Raw genomic sequence first — 18,829 nt, 5'->3', positions numbered from 1 at the left:
CTGTCCTTTTGAGTAATAATTCTTATTTATTTATTTACTCATTCATTTACTTATTGGCTGCATTGGGTCTTCATTGCTGCACGCGGGCTTTCTCTAGTTGTGGAGAACGGGGGCTACTCTTACTTGTGGTGCAGAGGCTTCTCATTGTGGTGGCTTCTCTTGTTGTGGAGCACAGGCTTCAGTAGTTGTGGCACGCAGGCTTCAGTAGTTGTGGCTTGAGGGCTTAAGTAGTTATGGCACGTGGACTTCAGTAGTTGTGGCACGCAGGCTTCAGTAGTTGTGGCTCGTGGGCTCTAGAGTGCAGGGAAGCCCCTGAATAATAATTCTTGATGAGTGGTTTCCCAACTTTTTTTGTGGAGGGTTAACTCTTCTAAAACATATTTTTTTGTGCTTCAGTTGACTTAGGTTAACCTTTAAGTCTTTAAAATATTTCTCCTCTGATTAGCTTCACAGCTAATGTTTGTTTATACTAATAATAAATACAGCTATTGTTTATGAATGCTTCCAAGAAACTGTTACTGGATACTATTGGATCAACTAGTAACGATATTAAGTGGCCATGGGCATCAGATAAGAGCATATGTGAAAGCTTAATAAACTGTAAAGGACTTAAAGGTTTGCTCTTGGTAACAGTAATTCTTTCTGTAAAGTATCTCATCTGCTTCATTCAGAACAAAGTTACCACAGAGTAACAGAAAAGTGGGACTACTTAACTCTGTTGGGACAGAATAGTAACCCTAGCCAGTCCGGTCCTTAGGACACTGGTTTCCACTCTTTTTTGATTGTACATCTTACCAGTGATAAAATGTTGAATGCATAACCCAATAAGTGTCTATTTACTTATGAGTTACATACTTCTATGAGTATGTGTTAACATACCTTATACAGGACTCATGTATACAGGATTAAAGCATGTCATTACAGCTCAGGGTAACAGGTCTTCATCAGTTTTGCAGTTAAGGCTGATACAGGAGCTTCCCTGGTGGTGCAGTGGTTAAGAATCCGCCTGCCAATGCAGGGGACACGGGTTCAAGCCCTGGTCTGGGAAGATCCCACATGCCGTGTAGCAACTAAGCCCGTGCGCCACAACTACTGAGCCTGTCCTCTGGAGCCCACGAGCCACAACTACTGAGCCTGCAATCCACACCTACAGAAACCCACATGCCACAGCTGCTGAAGCCCATGCACCTAGAGCCCGTGCTCCGCAGCAAGAGAAGCCACCACAATGAGAAGCCCACACGCCACAACAAAGAGTAGTCCCCACTCACCCCAGCTAGAGATAGCCCGTGTGCAGCAACGAAGACCCAACGCAGCCAAAAATAAGTAAAATAAATAATTTATTTTAAAAAGGCTGATACAGATAGAGAAGCATATTGAACCTCTTTCTTGATTTTTAGCACCTTTTCTTATGAGTCTTCTAATTAAAGTGTTAGAATATACCTTTTAAGATTCCTTGCTTTATCTTTTGTTGAATCTCAATGTTACAGTTTAAAATGCACAGTACTAACCAGTCTTACGGAAAAGCATAATGCAGGAAACCATTTTATTTTACAAAATAGCTCTTTGCTGGACTAAGTAGAATTTTTTTTAGTGTTCTGGCTCAGAAAATCCATTCAGATTTTCTGAATTTTCTTTAACCTCTTTCCTTTTTTTTAAAAAAAATTTAATTCCTAACCTTGCAATTCAGTTATAGATTTTGTTTTAATTTTTTTTAATTAATTAATTTATTTTTGGCTGCGTTGGGTCTTCGTTGCTGCATATGGGCTTTCTCTAGTTGTGAGTGGGGCATGCTCTTCTTTGCAGTGCGTGGGCTTCTCATTGAGGTGGCTTCTCATTGTGGAGCATGAGCTCTAAGTGTGTGGGCTTCAGTAGTTGTGGCACGTGGGCTCATTAGTTGTGGCTCATGGGCTCTAGAGCGCAGGCTCAGTAGTTGTGGCGCACCGGCTTAGTTGCTCTGTGGCATGTGAGATCTTCCCAGACCAGGGCTGAAACCCATGTCCCCTGCGTTGGCAGGTGGATTCTTAACCACTGCACCACCAGGGAAGCCCCTCAGTTATAGTTTGAGGTCTTTAATTACTTACCAGAAAGGGCCTGGATACTACACTAAAAACAAATTGTCTTTCTATTGTCAAAATGAATTTAGAGTTTAGAAGAAAACAAACTTTCGCAAACACATATGCTCTTAGAAGGCTACTGTGTATTAACTCTTGCTTCTCGAGTCCCTGGGACAAAGTATCTTTTTCTGTATTACTTAAGGGAGTTGGGAGAAATTAGAACGAATCTTGTTTTTTATAGCCAAATCCTGGTTCCGTGGATCACTGAAGTACACATTTTTAAACAGTATTTTGTTATTTAAGCTTTTATCACCATTAATTGCTGTATTACAGAGTTTGACAATTATGTTCTCCCTTTCTCATTTTGAGTGGTGATACTAACTGAGAATTAAAATGGGCCAAGTAAAGCAGCAGGAGAGAGATTAACAAAGCATGTAACTACATATAAACTAGACAAATCCTGAGCACTGTTGAGTGTCACAACTAATATATTTCTTTGGTTGAAACTGTATCAAGTAAAATTTGGAAATATAAGACAAGGTGATAGTCATTGATGTTGAAGTTGCCGGTAAGTTTTTCCCTTAAGATATAAAGTACTGGAATATACCAGTGCTCAATAAACGGTGATGTAGTTAGAAATTTATTTTGCTGCTTTTTCTGGATATTTTATGTAAATGAATGATACACTACTAGTCTTTTGCTTCTGGCTTCTTTTACTTTGTATGTTTTTTGAGGTTTATCCATATTGCAGGATGTATTCGTATTTTTTTCCTTTTTATTGCTGAATAGCATTCCATGGCAGACATTTGGGTTTGCCATGTTTGCCTGTTATGGACAATGCTGCTGTGAATGTCCACATACCAGGCTTTTTGTGGGCAGATGTTTTCATTTCTCTTGGGTAGATTCCTAGAAGTGGAACCACTGGGTTGTATGACAGGTTTATGTTTATTGCTTTAAGAAATTGCAAGCTGTTTTCCAGAGCTGTTGCACCTTTTTATATTCTAACCAGCAGAGTGTGAAGGTTCCGATTTCTCAATATTCTCATTGATAATTGTTAATGTCTTTTTTATTATAGCCAGTTTAGTCGATGTTAAGTAGTATCTCATTGTGGCTTTAATTTGTGTTTTCCTAATGACCAAACTGATTTCTTAAATTTGCTGTTTATACATGCTGAGTATTTAGTGTTCTTATATGAAATAACTTCCGATAACCCTTTATATATTTTTATGCCCTTTGCCTTACAAAAGCAGGTTCAAAACAGCAAAGACAGTTTTTCAAAGACTGAGCCTCAGAATGTTAGAAGCATTGTTTCCAATTTTGCAACTTTATCTAGGTTGAAAGCATGTGACTCTGAAGTATGATTTGCTTAAAATAAGTCTTTGGCAGTTATTGCACAGATAGTCTAAATGTATGCTTTTATTTGATATGTGACTGCTTTTAGAATGTGTTTGAAGTTGTTGAGGACTTTGCATCAACATGCTAGAAATTATTGCCCATTGTGTGTATGACTATATATGTATCTGTTTAAAAGAATTATCATTTGAGATTATATTATTGAAATTATAAAAATAATATTAGATAATGATAAATAACAAAATTAGTTGATTTTTTTAAAATGAAGATTTTATTTTTTATTTTTTTAAATTTAACTTTTATTTTATATTGGCGTATAGTTGATTTACAGTGTTGTGTTAGTTTCAGGTGTGTAGCAAAGTGGTTCAGTTATACGTATGCATGTATCAATTCTTTTTTAGGTTCTTTTCCCATATAGGTTATTACAGAGCATTGAGTAGAGTTCCCTGTGCTATACAGTAGATCCTTGTTGTTTACCTGTTTTATATAGTAGCGTGTGTATGTTAATCCCAAACTCCTAATTTATCCCTCTCCTAGACCTTTCCCCTTTGGTAACCATGTTTGTTTTTGAAGTCTGTGAGTCTGTTTCTGTTTTGTAAATAAGTTCATTTGTATCATCTTTTTAGATTCCACATAGAAGTGATATATGATATTTGTCTTTCTCTGTCTGACTTACTTGATCATCTCTAGGTCCATCCATGTTGCTGCAAATGGCATTATTTCATTCTTTATTGTGGCTGAGTGGTATTCCATTGTGTGTGTGTGTGTGTGTGTATACACATCACATCATTCATCTGTCGATGGATATATTGGGTGTTTCCATGTCCTGTGAATTGTAAACAGTGCTGCAGTGAACATTGGGGTGCATGTATCTTTTCGAGTTATGGTTCTCTCTGGATATATGCCCAGGATGTGGGATTGCTGGGTCATATGTTAGTTCTATTTTTAGTTTTTTAAGGAACCTCCATTCTGTTCTCCATAGTAATTGTACCAATTTACATTCCCACCAACAGTGTAGGAGGGTTCTCTTTTCTCCACACCCTCTCCAGCATTTATTATTTGTAGACTTTTTGATGATGGCCATTCTGATCTGTGTGAAGTGATACCTCGTTGTAGTTTTGATTTGCATTCCTCTAATAATGATGTTGGGCATCTTTCCATGTGCTTTTTGGCCATCTGTATGTCTTCATTAGAGAACTGTCTATTTAGGGCTTCTGCACATTTTTTGATTGTGGTGGGTTTTTCTGGTTTTTTCTTTTTGATATTGAGCTGCATGAGCTATTTGTGTATTTTGGAGACTAATCCCTTGTCAGCTGCTTCATTTGCAAATATTTTCTCCCATTCTGTGGATTGTCTTTTAATTTTGTTTATGGTTTCCTTTGCTGTGCAAAAGCTTTTAAGTTTAATTAGGTCCAATTTGTTTATTTTCTTTTTATTTTCGTTACTCTAGGAGACAGATCTAAAAAGATATTTCTGCAATTTATATCAGACAACATTCTGCCTGTGTTTTCCTCTACGAGTTTTATAGTATCCGGTCTTACATTTAGGCCTTCAATCCATTTTAACATTACCTTTGTGTATGATGTTAAAGAATGTTGTAATTTCATTCTTTTACATGTAGCTCTCCAGTTTTCCCAGCACAACTTGTTGAAGAGGCTCTCTTTTCTCCATTGTATTTTCTTGCCTCCCTTGTCATAGATTACTTGACCATAGGTGCATGGGTTTATTTCTGGGCTTTCGATCCTGTTCCATTGATCTATATTTCTGTTTTTGTGCCAGTACTACACTGTTTTGATGACTGGAGCTTTGTAGTATAGTCTGAAGTTAGGGAGCCTGATTCCTCCAGCTTTGTTTTTCTTTCTCAGGATTGCTTTGGCTATTCGGGGTCTTTGTGTCTCCATACAAATTTTAAGATTTTTTTTTGTTCTAGTTCTATGAAAAATGCCATTGATAGTTTGATAGGGATTGCATTGAATCTATAGATTGCCTTGGTTAGTATAGTCACTTTGACAATTTTGACTTTTCCAATCCAAGAACATAGTATATCTTTCTATCTGTTTGTGTCATCTTCAACTTCTTTCATCAGTATCTTATTATAGTTTTCTGAGTATAGGTCTTTTGCCTCCTTACGTTAAGTTTATTCCTAGGTATTTTATTCTTTTTGATGTGATGGTAAATGGGATTGTTTGTTGCTCTTTCTGATCTTTCACTGTTAGTGTATAGAAACAACAGATTTCTGTGTATTAACTTTGTATCATGCAACTTTACTGAATTAATTGATGAGGTGGCATCTTTAGGATTTTCTATGTATACTATCTTGTCATCTTCAAACAGTGACAGTTTTACTTCTTCTTTTCCAATTTGGATTCCTGTTATTTCTTTTTTTTTCTCTGATTGCTGTGGCTAGGACTTCCAAAAGTATGTTAAATAACAGTGGCAAGAGTGGACATCCTTGTCTCGTTCCTGATCTTAGAGTAAATGCTTTCAGCCTTTCACCATTGAGTATGATGTTAGCTGTAGGTTTGTCATATATGGCCTTTATTATGTTGAGGTAGTTTCCCTCTGTGCCTACTTTCTGGATAGTTTTTATCATAAATGGGTGTTGAATTATGTCAAAAGCTTTTTCTGCGTCTATTGAGATGATCATTTGGATTTTATTCTTCAATTTGTTGATATGGTATATCACACTGATTGGTTTGCAGATATTGAAGAATCCTTGCATTCCTGGGATAAATCACACTTGATCATGGTGTATGCTTCTTTTAATGTATTGTTGGATTTGGTTTGCTAGTATTTTGTTGAGAATTTTTGCATCTATGTTAATCAGAGATGCTGGCCTGTAATTTAATTTTTCTGGTGGTGTCTTTGTCTGGTTTGGGTATCAGGGTGATGATGGCCTCATAGAATGAGTTTGGGAGTGTTCCTTCCTCTGCAATTTTTTGGAATAGTTTCAGAAGGACAGGTGTTAACTCTTCTCTAAATGTTTGATAGAATTTGCCTGTGAAGCCATCTGGTACTGGACTTTTGTTTGTTGGAAGTTTTTAAATCACAATTTCAATTTCAGTGCTTGTGATTGGTCAGTTCATATTTTCTGTTTCTTCCTGGTTCAGTCTTGGAAGATTGTTCCTGTCTAAGAATTTGTCCATTTCTTCTAGGTTTTCCATTTTATTGGCGTAGAGTGCTTGTAGTAGTCTCTTTTGATCCTTTGTATTTCTGTGGTGTCAGTTGTAACTTCTTTTTCATTTCTAATTTTGCTGATTGAGCCCTTTCCCTTTTTTTCCTTCACGAGTCTGGCTAAAGGTTTATCGATTCTGTTTATCTTTTCAAAGAACCAGCTGTTACTTTCATTGACATTTTATGTTGTTTTCTTCATCTCTATTTCATTAATTTCTTCTCTGAACTTTATGGTTTCTTTTCTTCTATTAACTTTGGGTTTTGTTTGTTCTTTCTCTGGTTGCTTTAGGTGTAAGGTTAGGTTGTTTCTTTGAGATTTTTCTTGTTTCCTGAGGTAAGATTGTATTGCTGTAAACTTCCCTCTTAGAACTGCTTTTGCCAGGTCTCATAGGTTTTGTATCATCATGTTATTTTTCGATTTCCTCTGATTTCTTCATTGATCCATTGGTTGTTTAGGCACATATTGTTTAGCTTCCACGTGTATGTGTTTTTTTATTTTTCTTGTAGTTGCTTTCTAATCTCAGAGTGTTGTGGTCAGAAAAGAAGCTTGATATGATTTCAGTTTTCTTAAATTTGCCGAGGTGTGCTTTGTGACCCAGCATGTGATCTATCCTGGAGAATGTTCCATGTGCATTTGAGAAGAATGTGTATTCTGCTGCTTTTGAATGGAATGCTCTATAAGTATCAATTAAGTCCATTGGTCTAATGTGTCATTTAAGGCCTGTGTTTCCTTATTTTCTGTCTGGATGTCCATTGATGTAAGAGGGGTGTTAAAGTCCCCCACTATTATTGTGTTGCTGTTGATTTCTCCTTTTATGGCTGTTAGGATTTGCCTTATGTATTGAGGTGCTCCTGTGTTGGGTGTGTATATGTTTACGATTGTTATCTTCTTCTTGGATTGATCCCTTGATCATTATGTAGTGTCCTTCCTTATCTCTTGTAACAGTCTTTATTTTAAAGTCTATTTTGTCTGATATGAGTATTGCTACTCCAGCTTTCTTTTGATTTCCATTTGCATGGAATATCTTTTTCCATCTCCTCACTTTCAGTCTGTATGTGTCCCTAGCTCTGAAGTTGGGTCTCTTGTAGACAGCATATATATGGGTTTTGTTTTTATATCCATTCAGCCAGTCTGTTTTTTGGTTGGAGCATTTAATGCATTTACATTTAAGGTAATTATCAATATGTATGTTCTTATTGCCATCTTGTTAATTGTTTTGGATTTGTTTTTGTAGGTTTTTTTTCTTCCCTTCCTCTTTTGTTCGCTTCTCTTGTGATTTGATGCCTGTCATTAGTGTTATTTTGGATTGCTTTTTCTTTTTTGTGTGTGTATCTATCTATTGTAGATTTTTAGTTTGCTGTTACCATGAGGTTTTGATATAGCAGTCTATATACAAACAAGATTGTTTTAAGTCGCTGGTCTTTTAATTTCCAGTGCATTTCCAGTATCCTGCATGTACTCCCCTATTCTCACAATTGCTGATTTTGATATCATATTTGTGTGTGGATGATTTCCTACCTTTACTCTATGTTTGCCTTTAATGGTGAGCTTTCCCATACGTAATTTTCTTGATTCTAGTTGTGGTCTTTTCTTTTCTGCCTAGAGTAGTTTTTTCAAGATTTTGTGTAAAGCTGTTTTGGTGCTGCTGAATTCTCTTAGCTTTTGCTTGTCTGTAAAGCTTTTGCTTTCTTCATTGAATCTAAATGAGAGACTTGATGGGTAGAGTATTCTTGGTTGTAGGTTTTTTCCTTTCCTCACTTTAAATATATCATGCCATTTCCTTCTGGCCTGCAGAGTTTCTGCTGAAAAAAAATCAGCTGATAACTTTATGGGGATTCCCTTGTATGTTACTTGTTGCTTTTTCCTTGTTGCTTGTAATATTTTTTCTTTGTCTTTAATTTTTGTAAGTTTGATTAATATGTGTTTCAGCGTGTTCCTCCTTGAGTTTATCCTGTATGGAACTCTCTGCGCTTCCTGGACTTGAGTGAGTGTTCCCTTTCTCACGTTAGGGAAGTTTTTGGCTATAATCTCTTCATATATTTTATCAGGCTTTTTCTCTCTTTCTTCTCCTTCTGGGACCCCTATAATGTGAATGTTGCTGTGTTTAATGTTGTCCCAGAGGTCTCCAAGACTGTCTTCATTTTTTTTCATTCTTTTTTCTTTATTCTGTTCCACAGCAGTGATTTCCACCAGTTTGTCTTCCATCTAATTTATTCGTTCTTTTGCCTCATTTATTCTGCTATTGATTCCTTTTAGTGTATTTTTCACTTCAGTTATTGTATTATTCATCTCTGTTCTTTAAATCTTCTAGCTCTTTGTTAAATATTTCTTGTATCATCTCAGTCTGTGCCTCCATTCTTTTTCCAAGATCTTGGGTCATCTTTACCATTACTCTGAATTCTTTTTCAGGCAGATTGTGTATTTCCACCTCACTTAGTTGTTCTTCTGGTGTTTTATCTTGTTCCTTCTCTGAAACATATTTCTCTGCCATTACATTTTGTCTTAACTTTCTGTGTTTGTGGTCTCTGTTTCTCAGGCTGCAGGACTGTAATTCTTCTTGGTTGTGGTGTCTGCCCCCTGGTGGGTAAGGTTGGTCCAGGGGCTTGTGCAGGCTTCCTGGTGGGAGGGACTGGTGCCTGGCCAGACTGGTGGAGCTGGGTCTTGTGCCTCTGATGGGCAGGGCCGTGTCAAGGGGTGTGTTTAGAGGTGTCTGTGTGCTCAGGACGTCTTTAGGCATCCTGTCTGCTCATGGGTGGGGTTGTGTTCCCACCCTGTTGGTTGCTTGGACTGAGGTGTCCCAGCACTGGAGCCTACATGAGCCACACCTGACCCCCACCTCTCCAGGAGACCCTCCTAGACCCACAGGTAGGTCTGGCCCAGGCTGATATGAAGTCACTGCTTTGCCCTGGGTCCCAGTGCATGTGAAACCTTGTGTGTACCCTCCAAGAGCAGATTCTTTGTTTCCCCCAGTCCTGTGGAGCTCCTGTGCTTAAGCCCTGCTGGCCTTCAAAGCCAAATGCTCTGGGGGCTCCTCCTCCTGATGTGAGACTCCCAGGCTGGAGAGCCTGACATGGGGCTCAGAAGTCTCACTCCTGTGGGAGAACCTCTGAGAAATAATTATTTTCCAGTTTGTGGGTTGCCCACCTGGTGGATATGGGATTCAGTTACACAGCGAAAGCGCCCCTCCTACCGTCTCACTGTGGCTAATTCTTTGTCTTTGGATGTAGAATATCTTTCTTGGTAGGTTCCAGTCTTTTTCATCCATGGTTGTTCAGCAGTTAGTTGTGATTTTGGTGTTTTCCGTAGAGGAGGTGAGCTCAGGTCCTTCTACTCCACCATCTTGTCTCCTCTCTGTTCTGTTTATAATTTTAAATTGACACCAGTTCTGCTTATTATATGCAAAGCCCTTCTCTAGTCTCCACATCAAAGTCAAATTTGTTCCATCTTGAAGATGTTAAAGAGTTAAGTCAGAATTGCAGAATCTTCAAATGTAGACTTAAAACGGTAGGAGCCCATCATGAAGAGCACTGAGGTTCGGTCTCCTGACTGCCATGGCGTCTTCTTCCCCTGGCTGTGCACCTCTGAGTTAGTCGATTTTTAAACTATTTAAATCTCATAAGACAACTTCTTAGTCTGGATCTATATGCAAACTTTGTAAGAGAAGAAATCTCCTCCTTGTCTCCGTTGGACACAAGATTTAAATGTTCAATTTCTTGTTCATGAACCATTCTTAAAAGTAACATATATTTACATACTTTCAACAGGCAATTATGACACATATTTAAATTGGCATTCTTAATATCCTTTAGAAATGATGATGTGGTATATTTTGACATGAAGACAATTATTATGTGGTGAAAAAAAGGTAAACTAAGAATTCCAAAATTAAACAACATATGTTGTGTGTATGTGTGTATTTCCATTTTTCTTATTAAAAACACGCATACATAAATATGTTCATTTTTAAAAGGTCTGGAAAGCTGTACACAGATATCTTAGCTATAATTTTCTCTGAGTGGTGAAATTATAATGATTTCATATTATTTATACCATTCAGTATTTCCTGAAAACTTTCTGCAGCATTTATTACTGTTACAAATGGAATAAAGCGGTTTTTGTAAGAAATGTTTATTGAAGTCAAAAGTTGATTAAAACTATTATTAAAAATTTATTAAACATAACTTTTATGTTAAGAAAACAGGTTCTAAATTTAAAAGCCACTGAAGCAAAGGGTTGTAAAAAGGTAGAAAGAGGGCTGGTGGGCTTGAGAAGCCTTGTCGTTTACTAAAGAAGTAAATTTGCTGATCCAAATTCCACTGCTTCTATCACTGCTTCTATTTTGTGTGATTTGACAAAAATACACATTGTACTTGTTTTCTTATAAAGAGTCTTAAATATCTCACATTAGAAACCAAATAATTGGAATCCAGGTATGATTAGTGAAGAAAAAAATCTTTTTTCCTCTAAAACAGATTTCACATTTTAAACTCCCATTTGTATTCCAAATAACTTTTAACTCTTAAGCAATTAACTATTGCCTCATCTACATGGTTACCCAGCTGCTATAATGACCATGCAATCAGCAAACTTCTGTTTTTATGAATTAGTTTTTTTGGCACTGTGCCAATGAGTATTTAAAGAAATAATGCAAAGGAAATAAACTTTATTCTTCAAGATTGTTTGAGTGCCATTAAAAACCACAGTGAAGGAGGTAATTTCCAGAGTGAAAAATGAAAAAAATTCTTTGGATGAGTTCTTACCCTCTCAGTAAATGAAAATCTGTGTGTATAAATAAATAAAAACAACTGTAAGGGTCTCCTCTTTATAGGAATTCTTTCAAGTAAAAATGGAGACATCCTGTTTGCTTGTTTGTTTGTTTCTGTATCAATTCTGGTAAAAAGCACACTCCTTCCTGCTGTGGATGCCCTGGGTTTCCCACCTTCAGGCCTGCCCCATCTCTTCTGTCATCTGTTAGTAGAGTAAATGTGGCTGCACCTACTAAAGGCCAGCCCATCCTCTGTACTTGTGTTCGTCTCCTCTGTTCACTGTGGGATCGCAGGTGGACTGTGCAGTCTTGACCTGCCCCTTTTCTTGGAGATTCTTCTCAGTGGCATTGAAACCTTGCTTTAGGCCAGTTTTCATCTAAGGTTGGACCATTGGCATCAGAATAACCTGGACACGCAGCTTCCTGGACAAACCCCAGACAGGCTGAGCCAGAAAGAGAGGGGGGAGCTTGGAAACCTGCATTCTTCGCAAGCAGGTTAACGTTTATGAACCTCTCATGTAGCTCTTAGAAACAAGCCAGAGCACAAGTATCCCTGGATCGCTCATTTCTCACTTCCTCTTCACGGCAAGTTTCAGGGAGAATCCCCAGTATGCATTCCTGCATCTGTACTCCTCATGTACTTGTCTTGCAGTTCTCCTCATTCTAACGTGTGCCCCGTCAGTAAAACATTTCTGAGCATGTCCTCTCAATGTGTATTTATTTGTTTATAAATTATATACATATACTAGTATGCCAGTGTACTCGATACATTATAAAACAATGTAAAGAGGAGCTAGAAAATAAGTAACATTTTTAATTTAAAAAATGTATAACATTATATCATTTCAAGAACGTAGACATAAGTCTTATTTTAAATACTCTTGATCATTTTGTTTGTCAGATCTCAGGAGATTGTGATTTTTTTTTTTTTTTTTTTTTGGCATTAAACTATGGCTGTTGAAGGGGCTCATACTAAAAAAAGTAGATGGGTTAGCCCTGCCATTTTCTTCTTGTAACACTCCACATGTGCTTACATTGTAAGTATTAGCCTAGGTGCTGAGAGGTCTTTGAAATCTTTTTTAAGCCAGGTTGAAGGTTAAATTAGTTAAAACCGCGTAGTGTAATCTGTAAATCTGCTGAACCAGGCACATTTGAAGTGCAGACGTTTGTAGCATCATGGGAGCAGAAGGTAGGAGTGAGCGTGCCACTGTGAACCAGCCACTTCGTGGGGCTTTCTTCCCTCAGGATGGCCTCTGTAGCCTGGGAGGGAGCCACTGTTGATCCAAATATTAAATATTATAATAACTTAATTGCTTTATTCTTTGGACAAAAAAAATATACATAGAAGTTGTAATATTTTCCATCCCTATCCCAGTGGACCACTTTGTACAGCTCCTTTGGGGCACCTGGCCCACTTCGGGACACCACTTATACCACTGAGTCTCTTAAAACTTGCTTTCCTTATTAACACTGTTACACAACGTATTACTGAGATCATCGGTGATCTCCATGCTGCTACATTTAATGGACTTTTTTCAGTTCATTTTTATTTGACCATTTGTAGTTTTTAGCTCAGTTGACCATTTCCTGGTTTTTCTCCTATTATAAGTGGTTCAGCCATCGACCCAGTTGCTCATATGTGGATCATTCCCACATATTTTTGTACTTTCCTAACTGCCCCCTGACACCACGGTTCAGTCACTAGGATTTGTGGATTCTACTTCCTACATGTTTTTCACATCCATTCACTATACTACCACCTCTGTCCCCACCCTGGTTTAAGCCTCTGCTCCCTCAGAGTTCGGCAGTGGTCCCCCAGTGAGTCTTCTGAGGCCTCCTTTCTCCCCCGCCTACAGCTGGTGTCAGACTCAGAGAACACAAATCTGATCATTTTACTCCCTTGCTTCAGTCTCTTTAACAGCTTCCCATTACAGTGGAAAGAGACAGGGAAGATCTAGATTCTTCCCCAGCCCAACTTCTTGCTCAGCTGTCTTGCTCCATCATTTCCCCTGGGTGCTCTGTGCTCCAGACACACTGACTTTCTCTCTGATCCTTCACAGCATGTTAAGTGTATCCCTCTGTGCAGACTCCCCAGCTACCTACACGTTGCTCCCTGTGACAGGAATGGTCTTCTCCCTTCCCTGGTTACCAGCTGCTTCTCATCCTTCATATTTTACTGCAAATATCATTTCTCCAGGGAATTCTAGTTGTACAGTTACACTCTCCTCTGTGTTTGCTTTATAACTCTTACCGTACATATGAATAAACTGTCTAACTGTTATATCCCCCATACCTAACAGGTAATAAAGGCTCCTTAAATATTTGAGTAAGTTAGCATCATTGTAGCAATATTTGTTTCTGTGTCCACAGACTCCTTACTCTGTGAGGATAATGTCCTTGTCTGGTTTGGTCTCCATTATTTTTCCATCATCTAACACATATGCACACACACATTTACACACAAACATTTGTCAACTTCATGTGAAGATTCTGTTGTTTCTTGTTTAATGCCTTCTCCTTCAGACTGTAAAGTGATTATGTCTGTTTTGTGTACCCATGCCCAGTGCTTAATACAGTGCCTGACATTACAGTAAGTATTTGGTAATGGTTTTTATTTTTTTAATTAATCTATCTCTGCCTTTTAATAAACAGGTTAATCCACTCCTATTTACTGTAATTCTAATATGTTTGAACTTACTTCTGACATCTTATTTTGTGTTGTCTGTGTCCTTCTTGTTTTTTTTTCTTTTTCTATTTTTGCTTAGATTGATCAAGTTTTCCTCCATTATTTTCCCTCTAAAAATTAGGAGGTTAAGTATCCTCCTTTTAGTCTTCTAATTATTCTCTTTAAATTTCTAATGCAGGTATTTACTTTATATTTTTCTACCAACATCTTACAACAAGACAGGAACCTCAGAAAGGATTTACTCTTCTTTCCCTGCCACCTTTCTTAGGAGATTTTGCTTTTCAATTATTATTATTTATTTATAACAATCGGAACTTAAGTTTAACTAGTTTGTTTGGTTTTTATTTAACTCGCTCCTGCTCTTTTATCCCAGGTTCTACTCCTTGGTGTTGTAATCATTTACTTTGGCTATATTATATTTGGGGGGGACAATAACGTTTCTAATAATTTTTAAAAATAGGATTTGGGAGTGATATATTTTCTGCATTGTTACATATCAGAAAATGAGTTTATTTTGCCCTTGTATGTAATTAGTTTGCCTGGATATGTGTTGTATGTTCTCATTTTCCCTCAGTATTTCAGAGATTTTGCTCCGTTGTTTCCAGTGAGATGTCTGATATCATTGAAGGCTTTTAGCTTTTAGTATTTTGTTTTTAATCCTTACTGTTGTGAAATGTCACTATTACATACCTGGTATAGTTTTTGTTTTTCCATTCACACTGTCTCTTTCGTCAACTCTCAGAAATTTTCCATTATTTCTTTGAGAAGTTTTTTCTTCCATTTTTTTCTACTCTACTTTCTAGACTTCCTGTTAGCTGGACTTGGGAAGTTTGGGGTTTATCCTCATTGTCTATTTGTTCTTTTGTACTGCATCCTCAGAAAATGTCTCAATCTTCTAACTGATTGATCAGTTAGCTGTGTTTGTTCTGCTGTTTGACACACCATCTGTGCTTCTTCATTTCAGTGTTTACATTTTTAATTTCCAAGATCCATAGTCTTCTTTTTCTGACTCCAGTGTACTCTTGCATTTCTAAAGATAGACCTTTTTTTAGTCTTTTTCTGTATTTGCTGCCATTGCCACAGGGTTCCTTCTTCTGTTGATTCTAGTGCATCTTCTCAACAGTATGGGTTGCTGTAGATTCACAGGGGTCTGAGTCCCTGCTAGCCTATCTGTGAATACCGCATGTGGTTTCAGCCACTGTGGGGAGGGGCAGGACATGCCGCCAGGTGGGCGCTGCCCGAGCAGCACCTCTTCTGCACCGGGGCACTCCTCTTTCCTTTTAGAAGTCTAAGTGTCCGCTCTCACTGCTCAGGGACACACTTTTTTGTTGACAGTGGTGACCAAAATGTCTAGCTGTTCCTCCCATGGAGCCCAGCAGCCTTCCTCACACTCACTCCAAGGCCCCTTCCTGCTCTGCGGGTCCTCAGGCTCCTCTCTCCTTGGGATTATTTTGAGAACTTTTTCTTAGTTTTTAATAACCACTTTCTCTAGAGGGCATATTGCCATTGTTTCTTCCTTGAGTCCATTTGCATCTGCCTTTCCTCTCAGGAATTTCAAAATTCCTGGTCCCTTGAGAGTAGGCCTCGTTAGCTAATGCGGTATAAAGTTTTAAAAAAATTGTCATTTACAGGAACTTGAAGTGGAAACAGCTGTCAGATGCATTGCTTAGAGTGCTGTCTTGTTCCAGGTGTGTGGTCAAGTGTTCAACATAACCCTGCCTAAATATTTATATCCTCAATAACATACTTTCAGATGAAAATATAGACATGTCTTAGACTGTGATACAGATATGGCTGTCTCCTAATACTAATTTTGTAAAGGTTTTGGGTATAATTATTATATTTCAATGAATCCATACATTCTTTATCTATGAAATCATAGAACCCTTTTTTTTTTATTATGTTTAACATAGAACCAGTGTTATTATTTTTATAGCATATGGAGAAAAGCTAATTTCATTATTTTCTTTCTGTTAGGTTACTGGTGATTCAATCATTCTAAAAGCTCTTCAGTCCAACATTCAGCATGTACTGGTCTATGAGAACCTTGCTGTCCAGGAGAAAGTGCTGGCTTGTATTCCAGTCCAAGAACTAAAAAGGAGATCACAAGAAAAGTTATCTAGAGCTAGAAAATTGGATAAAGGTAGTGGCTTTACATAACCATTCATTGCTAAATATGCATCATTGCTAAATAAATGGGAACGCTGAAATGGTGCCTTTTGCTGTTTACCTTGTAAATACGTAACCCAGTTCTATTTGGATTTTTAAGAAGTACAACAATAGTATGATTTTTTATTGCATACACCTCATGCACACTGGAATGTGTATTTGCAGTTTAATCATTGGTATGTGATTTTTTTTCAGATGTAGTAGAACTTTAGTCCATGGAATATATGATGGCATTATTAGAAGATTTTAATGGGAATCGGAGAAAAACCTTACTCAAAATTAATTCATGTGATTAGACCACTGACTCCCTTTAATAGACAGTTACTGGTAAAGAGTGTGGATATAGAAGCCAGCTACCTGGGTATAAATTCAGCTCTGACTCTTGCTGTACATCACTGAGCAAGTAATCTCCATACCTCAGTTTCTTCATTTGAAAATAGGAACGATAATTTTAAGAGATAACTGAGATAGTACATGTAAATGGCTCAGAACAGTGCCTGCCACATTCATCAAGCAATAATTATTTGTTGTTTTCATTAATAGTCTTAGGATTTTAGTTGTTAAATTTTTCCAACTTCAGCATTTTTTACTTTGAGTTTTTATGTAATTGGTTTTTATCTGTTAAGTCATTTCTTAATACTGTCCTTTCTAGGGGGTTCTGTAGTATTTTTTTTTTGGTGGTTGCCCTAGTTTACAATAAACAGTCTTTTTCCAATTAAAAAAAATTTATCTTATATTCGAGTATAGTTGATTGATAATGTTGTGTTAGTTTCAGGTGTACATCAAATTGATTTAGTTATACAGATACATATATCTATTCTTTTTCAGATTCTTTTCCCATGCAGCTTGTTGTCGAGTATTGAGTAGAGTTCCCTGTGCTATACAGTAGGTCCTTGTTGTTTATCTATTATATATATAGTAGTATGTATATGTTAATCCCAGACTCCTAATTTATCCCTCCCCCCTCCTCAAAAGCACTATACTACTTCGTGCGTAGTGCAGGTACGTTTTAACAGAAGGTCTCAATTCTTCCTTCCCATCCCTTGAGACTCTGCTGTCATTCATTTCACTTACCCAGACACTGTAATCACTCAGTACATTGCTATTGTTATTATTTAAGCCATTACTTTTTAGACTAAGTCAGAATGAGAAAAATAACAGATTTTATGTTACCTTCATTCATTCTTCCCCTGATGCTCTTCCTGTATGCAGGCTGGAGTTTATGACCATCACTTTTCTCCTTCCTGAAGAACTTCTTTTACTGTTTCTTTCAGGGCAGGTATAATAGAGGTGAAGTCCCTCAGTTTTTCTCTGCCTCGGAAAGTCTTTATTTCTCCTTCACTGTTGAAGGATAATATCACTGGGATGTAGAATTCTAGGTTGGTGGGGTTTTTTTTCTGTCAATGACACTTTAAATTTCTATTCACTCTGTTGCCTGCTTGTTTATGATGAGAAGTCTACCGTAATTTCTCTTTATTCTTCTTTAGGTTTCTCCCACCTAAGCCCCTCACCTCCCCCTCCATCCCCAGCTTCACTCAGGATTTTCTCTTTGTTTTTAGTTTTCTTCAGTTTGAATATGACGTGCACATGTGTAGTTTTTTGGTACCTATCCTGGTTGGTGTTTTCTGAGCGTCCCAGATCTGTGGTTTGGTGCCTCATTAATTTTGGAACATTCTCGACCATTATTACTTCAGATGTCTCTTCTGCTTCTTTCTCTCTTTCTTTTCCTTCTGATATTCCAAAATAGGGTATCCTATTCTACCTTTATTTATCAACTGTTTCCCACCATTGTTAGATGTTCTGGTCCATTTTTAAAATTCTCCCACCATAATTGGACGTTCTATGTGTTTTGTTCCTTTGTTTGTTTTTATTCTCTTTTTTCCTCTTTGATTTTCAGTTTGGGATGTTTCTGTTGACCTGTCTTCAGGCTCAGTGATTGTTTCCTTGGCTGTGTCCAGTCTACTGATGAGCCCGTGAAAGGCATTCTTTATCTCTGTTAGAGTGCTTTTGGTTTCTAGCAATTTTTTTAGAGTTTCCATCCTTCTGCTTACATTGTTCTTACATGTTGTCTACCTTTCTCATTAGCGCCCCAAACATATTAATCATAGTAATTTTAACTTCCCTAATTCCAAAATTTGTGCCATATATGAGTGGTTCTGATGCTTGCTTTATCTCTTCAGACTTTTTTCTTGCCTTCAGGTTTTTCCTTGCCTTTTAGCATGCCTCGTAATTTTTTGTTAAATGTCGGATATGATGTATTGGGTAATAGGAACTGAGGTGAACAGGCCTTTTGTGAAAGGTGTAAATGTCCATGTTACTAGGAATTGGACACCATTAACGACATTGTGTTTAATGTTTGCTGTAAGTGTCAGGGGCTTTGGGTTCCTCTGGTGTTCTTGGGGTCCCTCTGTTGTCTGTGGGCTTCCCTAAGGACCCCTCCTTAGCTCAAGTCTGCATCCTGCAGATGGTTTAGTAGTAATCATCCCCTGTTGTTGTACCGGAGTCCTGTTGGTGTGGTGGTGAGGTGTGGGAGAGGAGCATTCTGTAATCTTAGGGTTAAATCTCAGTGTTTTAGGGGGACTTATGCTCGGGCCTGTGACCCACCCCCCATAGGTGAGACAGGAAGG

The 18,829-nt window shown here is 37.6% G+C and overlaps 1 protein-coding gene across 3 annotated transcripts in view; it reads left to right on the top strand.

Moving 5' to 3' along the window:
• NGLY1 (N-glycanase 1) overlaps nucleotides 1-18,829 on the top strand; it is a 59,337-nt gene that overhangs the window by 13,552 nt on the left and 26,956 nt on the right. For all 3 annotated transcript variants that reach the window (XM_059065574.2, XM_067033891.1, XM_059065575.2), the window contains exon 4: nucleotides 16,011-16,176. In XM_059065574.2, the coding sequence (XP_058921557.1) occupies nucleotides 16,011-16,176 (166 nt within the window). The remainder of the gene's footprint in view (nucleotides 1-16,010; nucleotides 16,177-18,829) is intronic.

Source organism: Kogia breviceps, chromosome 5 (genome assembly GCF_026419965.1).
Source record: "Kogia breviceps isolate mKogBre1 chromosome 5, mKogBre1 haplotype 1, whole genome shotgun sequence".
Lineage (NCBI taxonomy): Eukaryota > Metazoa > Chordata > Mammalia > Artiodactyla > Physeteridae > Kogia > Kogia breviceps.
This window is presented reverse-complemented; position numbering and strand designations above follow the sequence as displayed.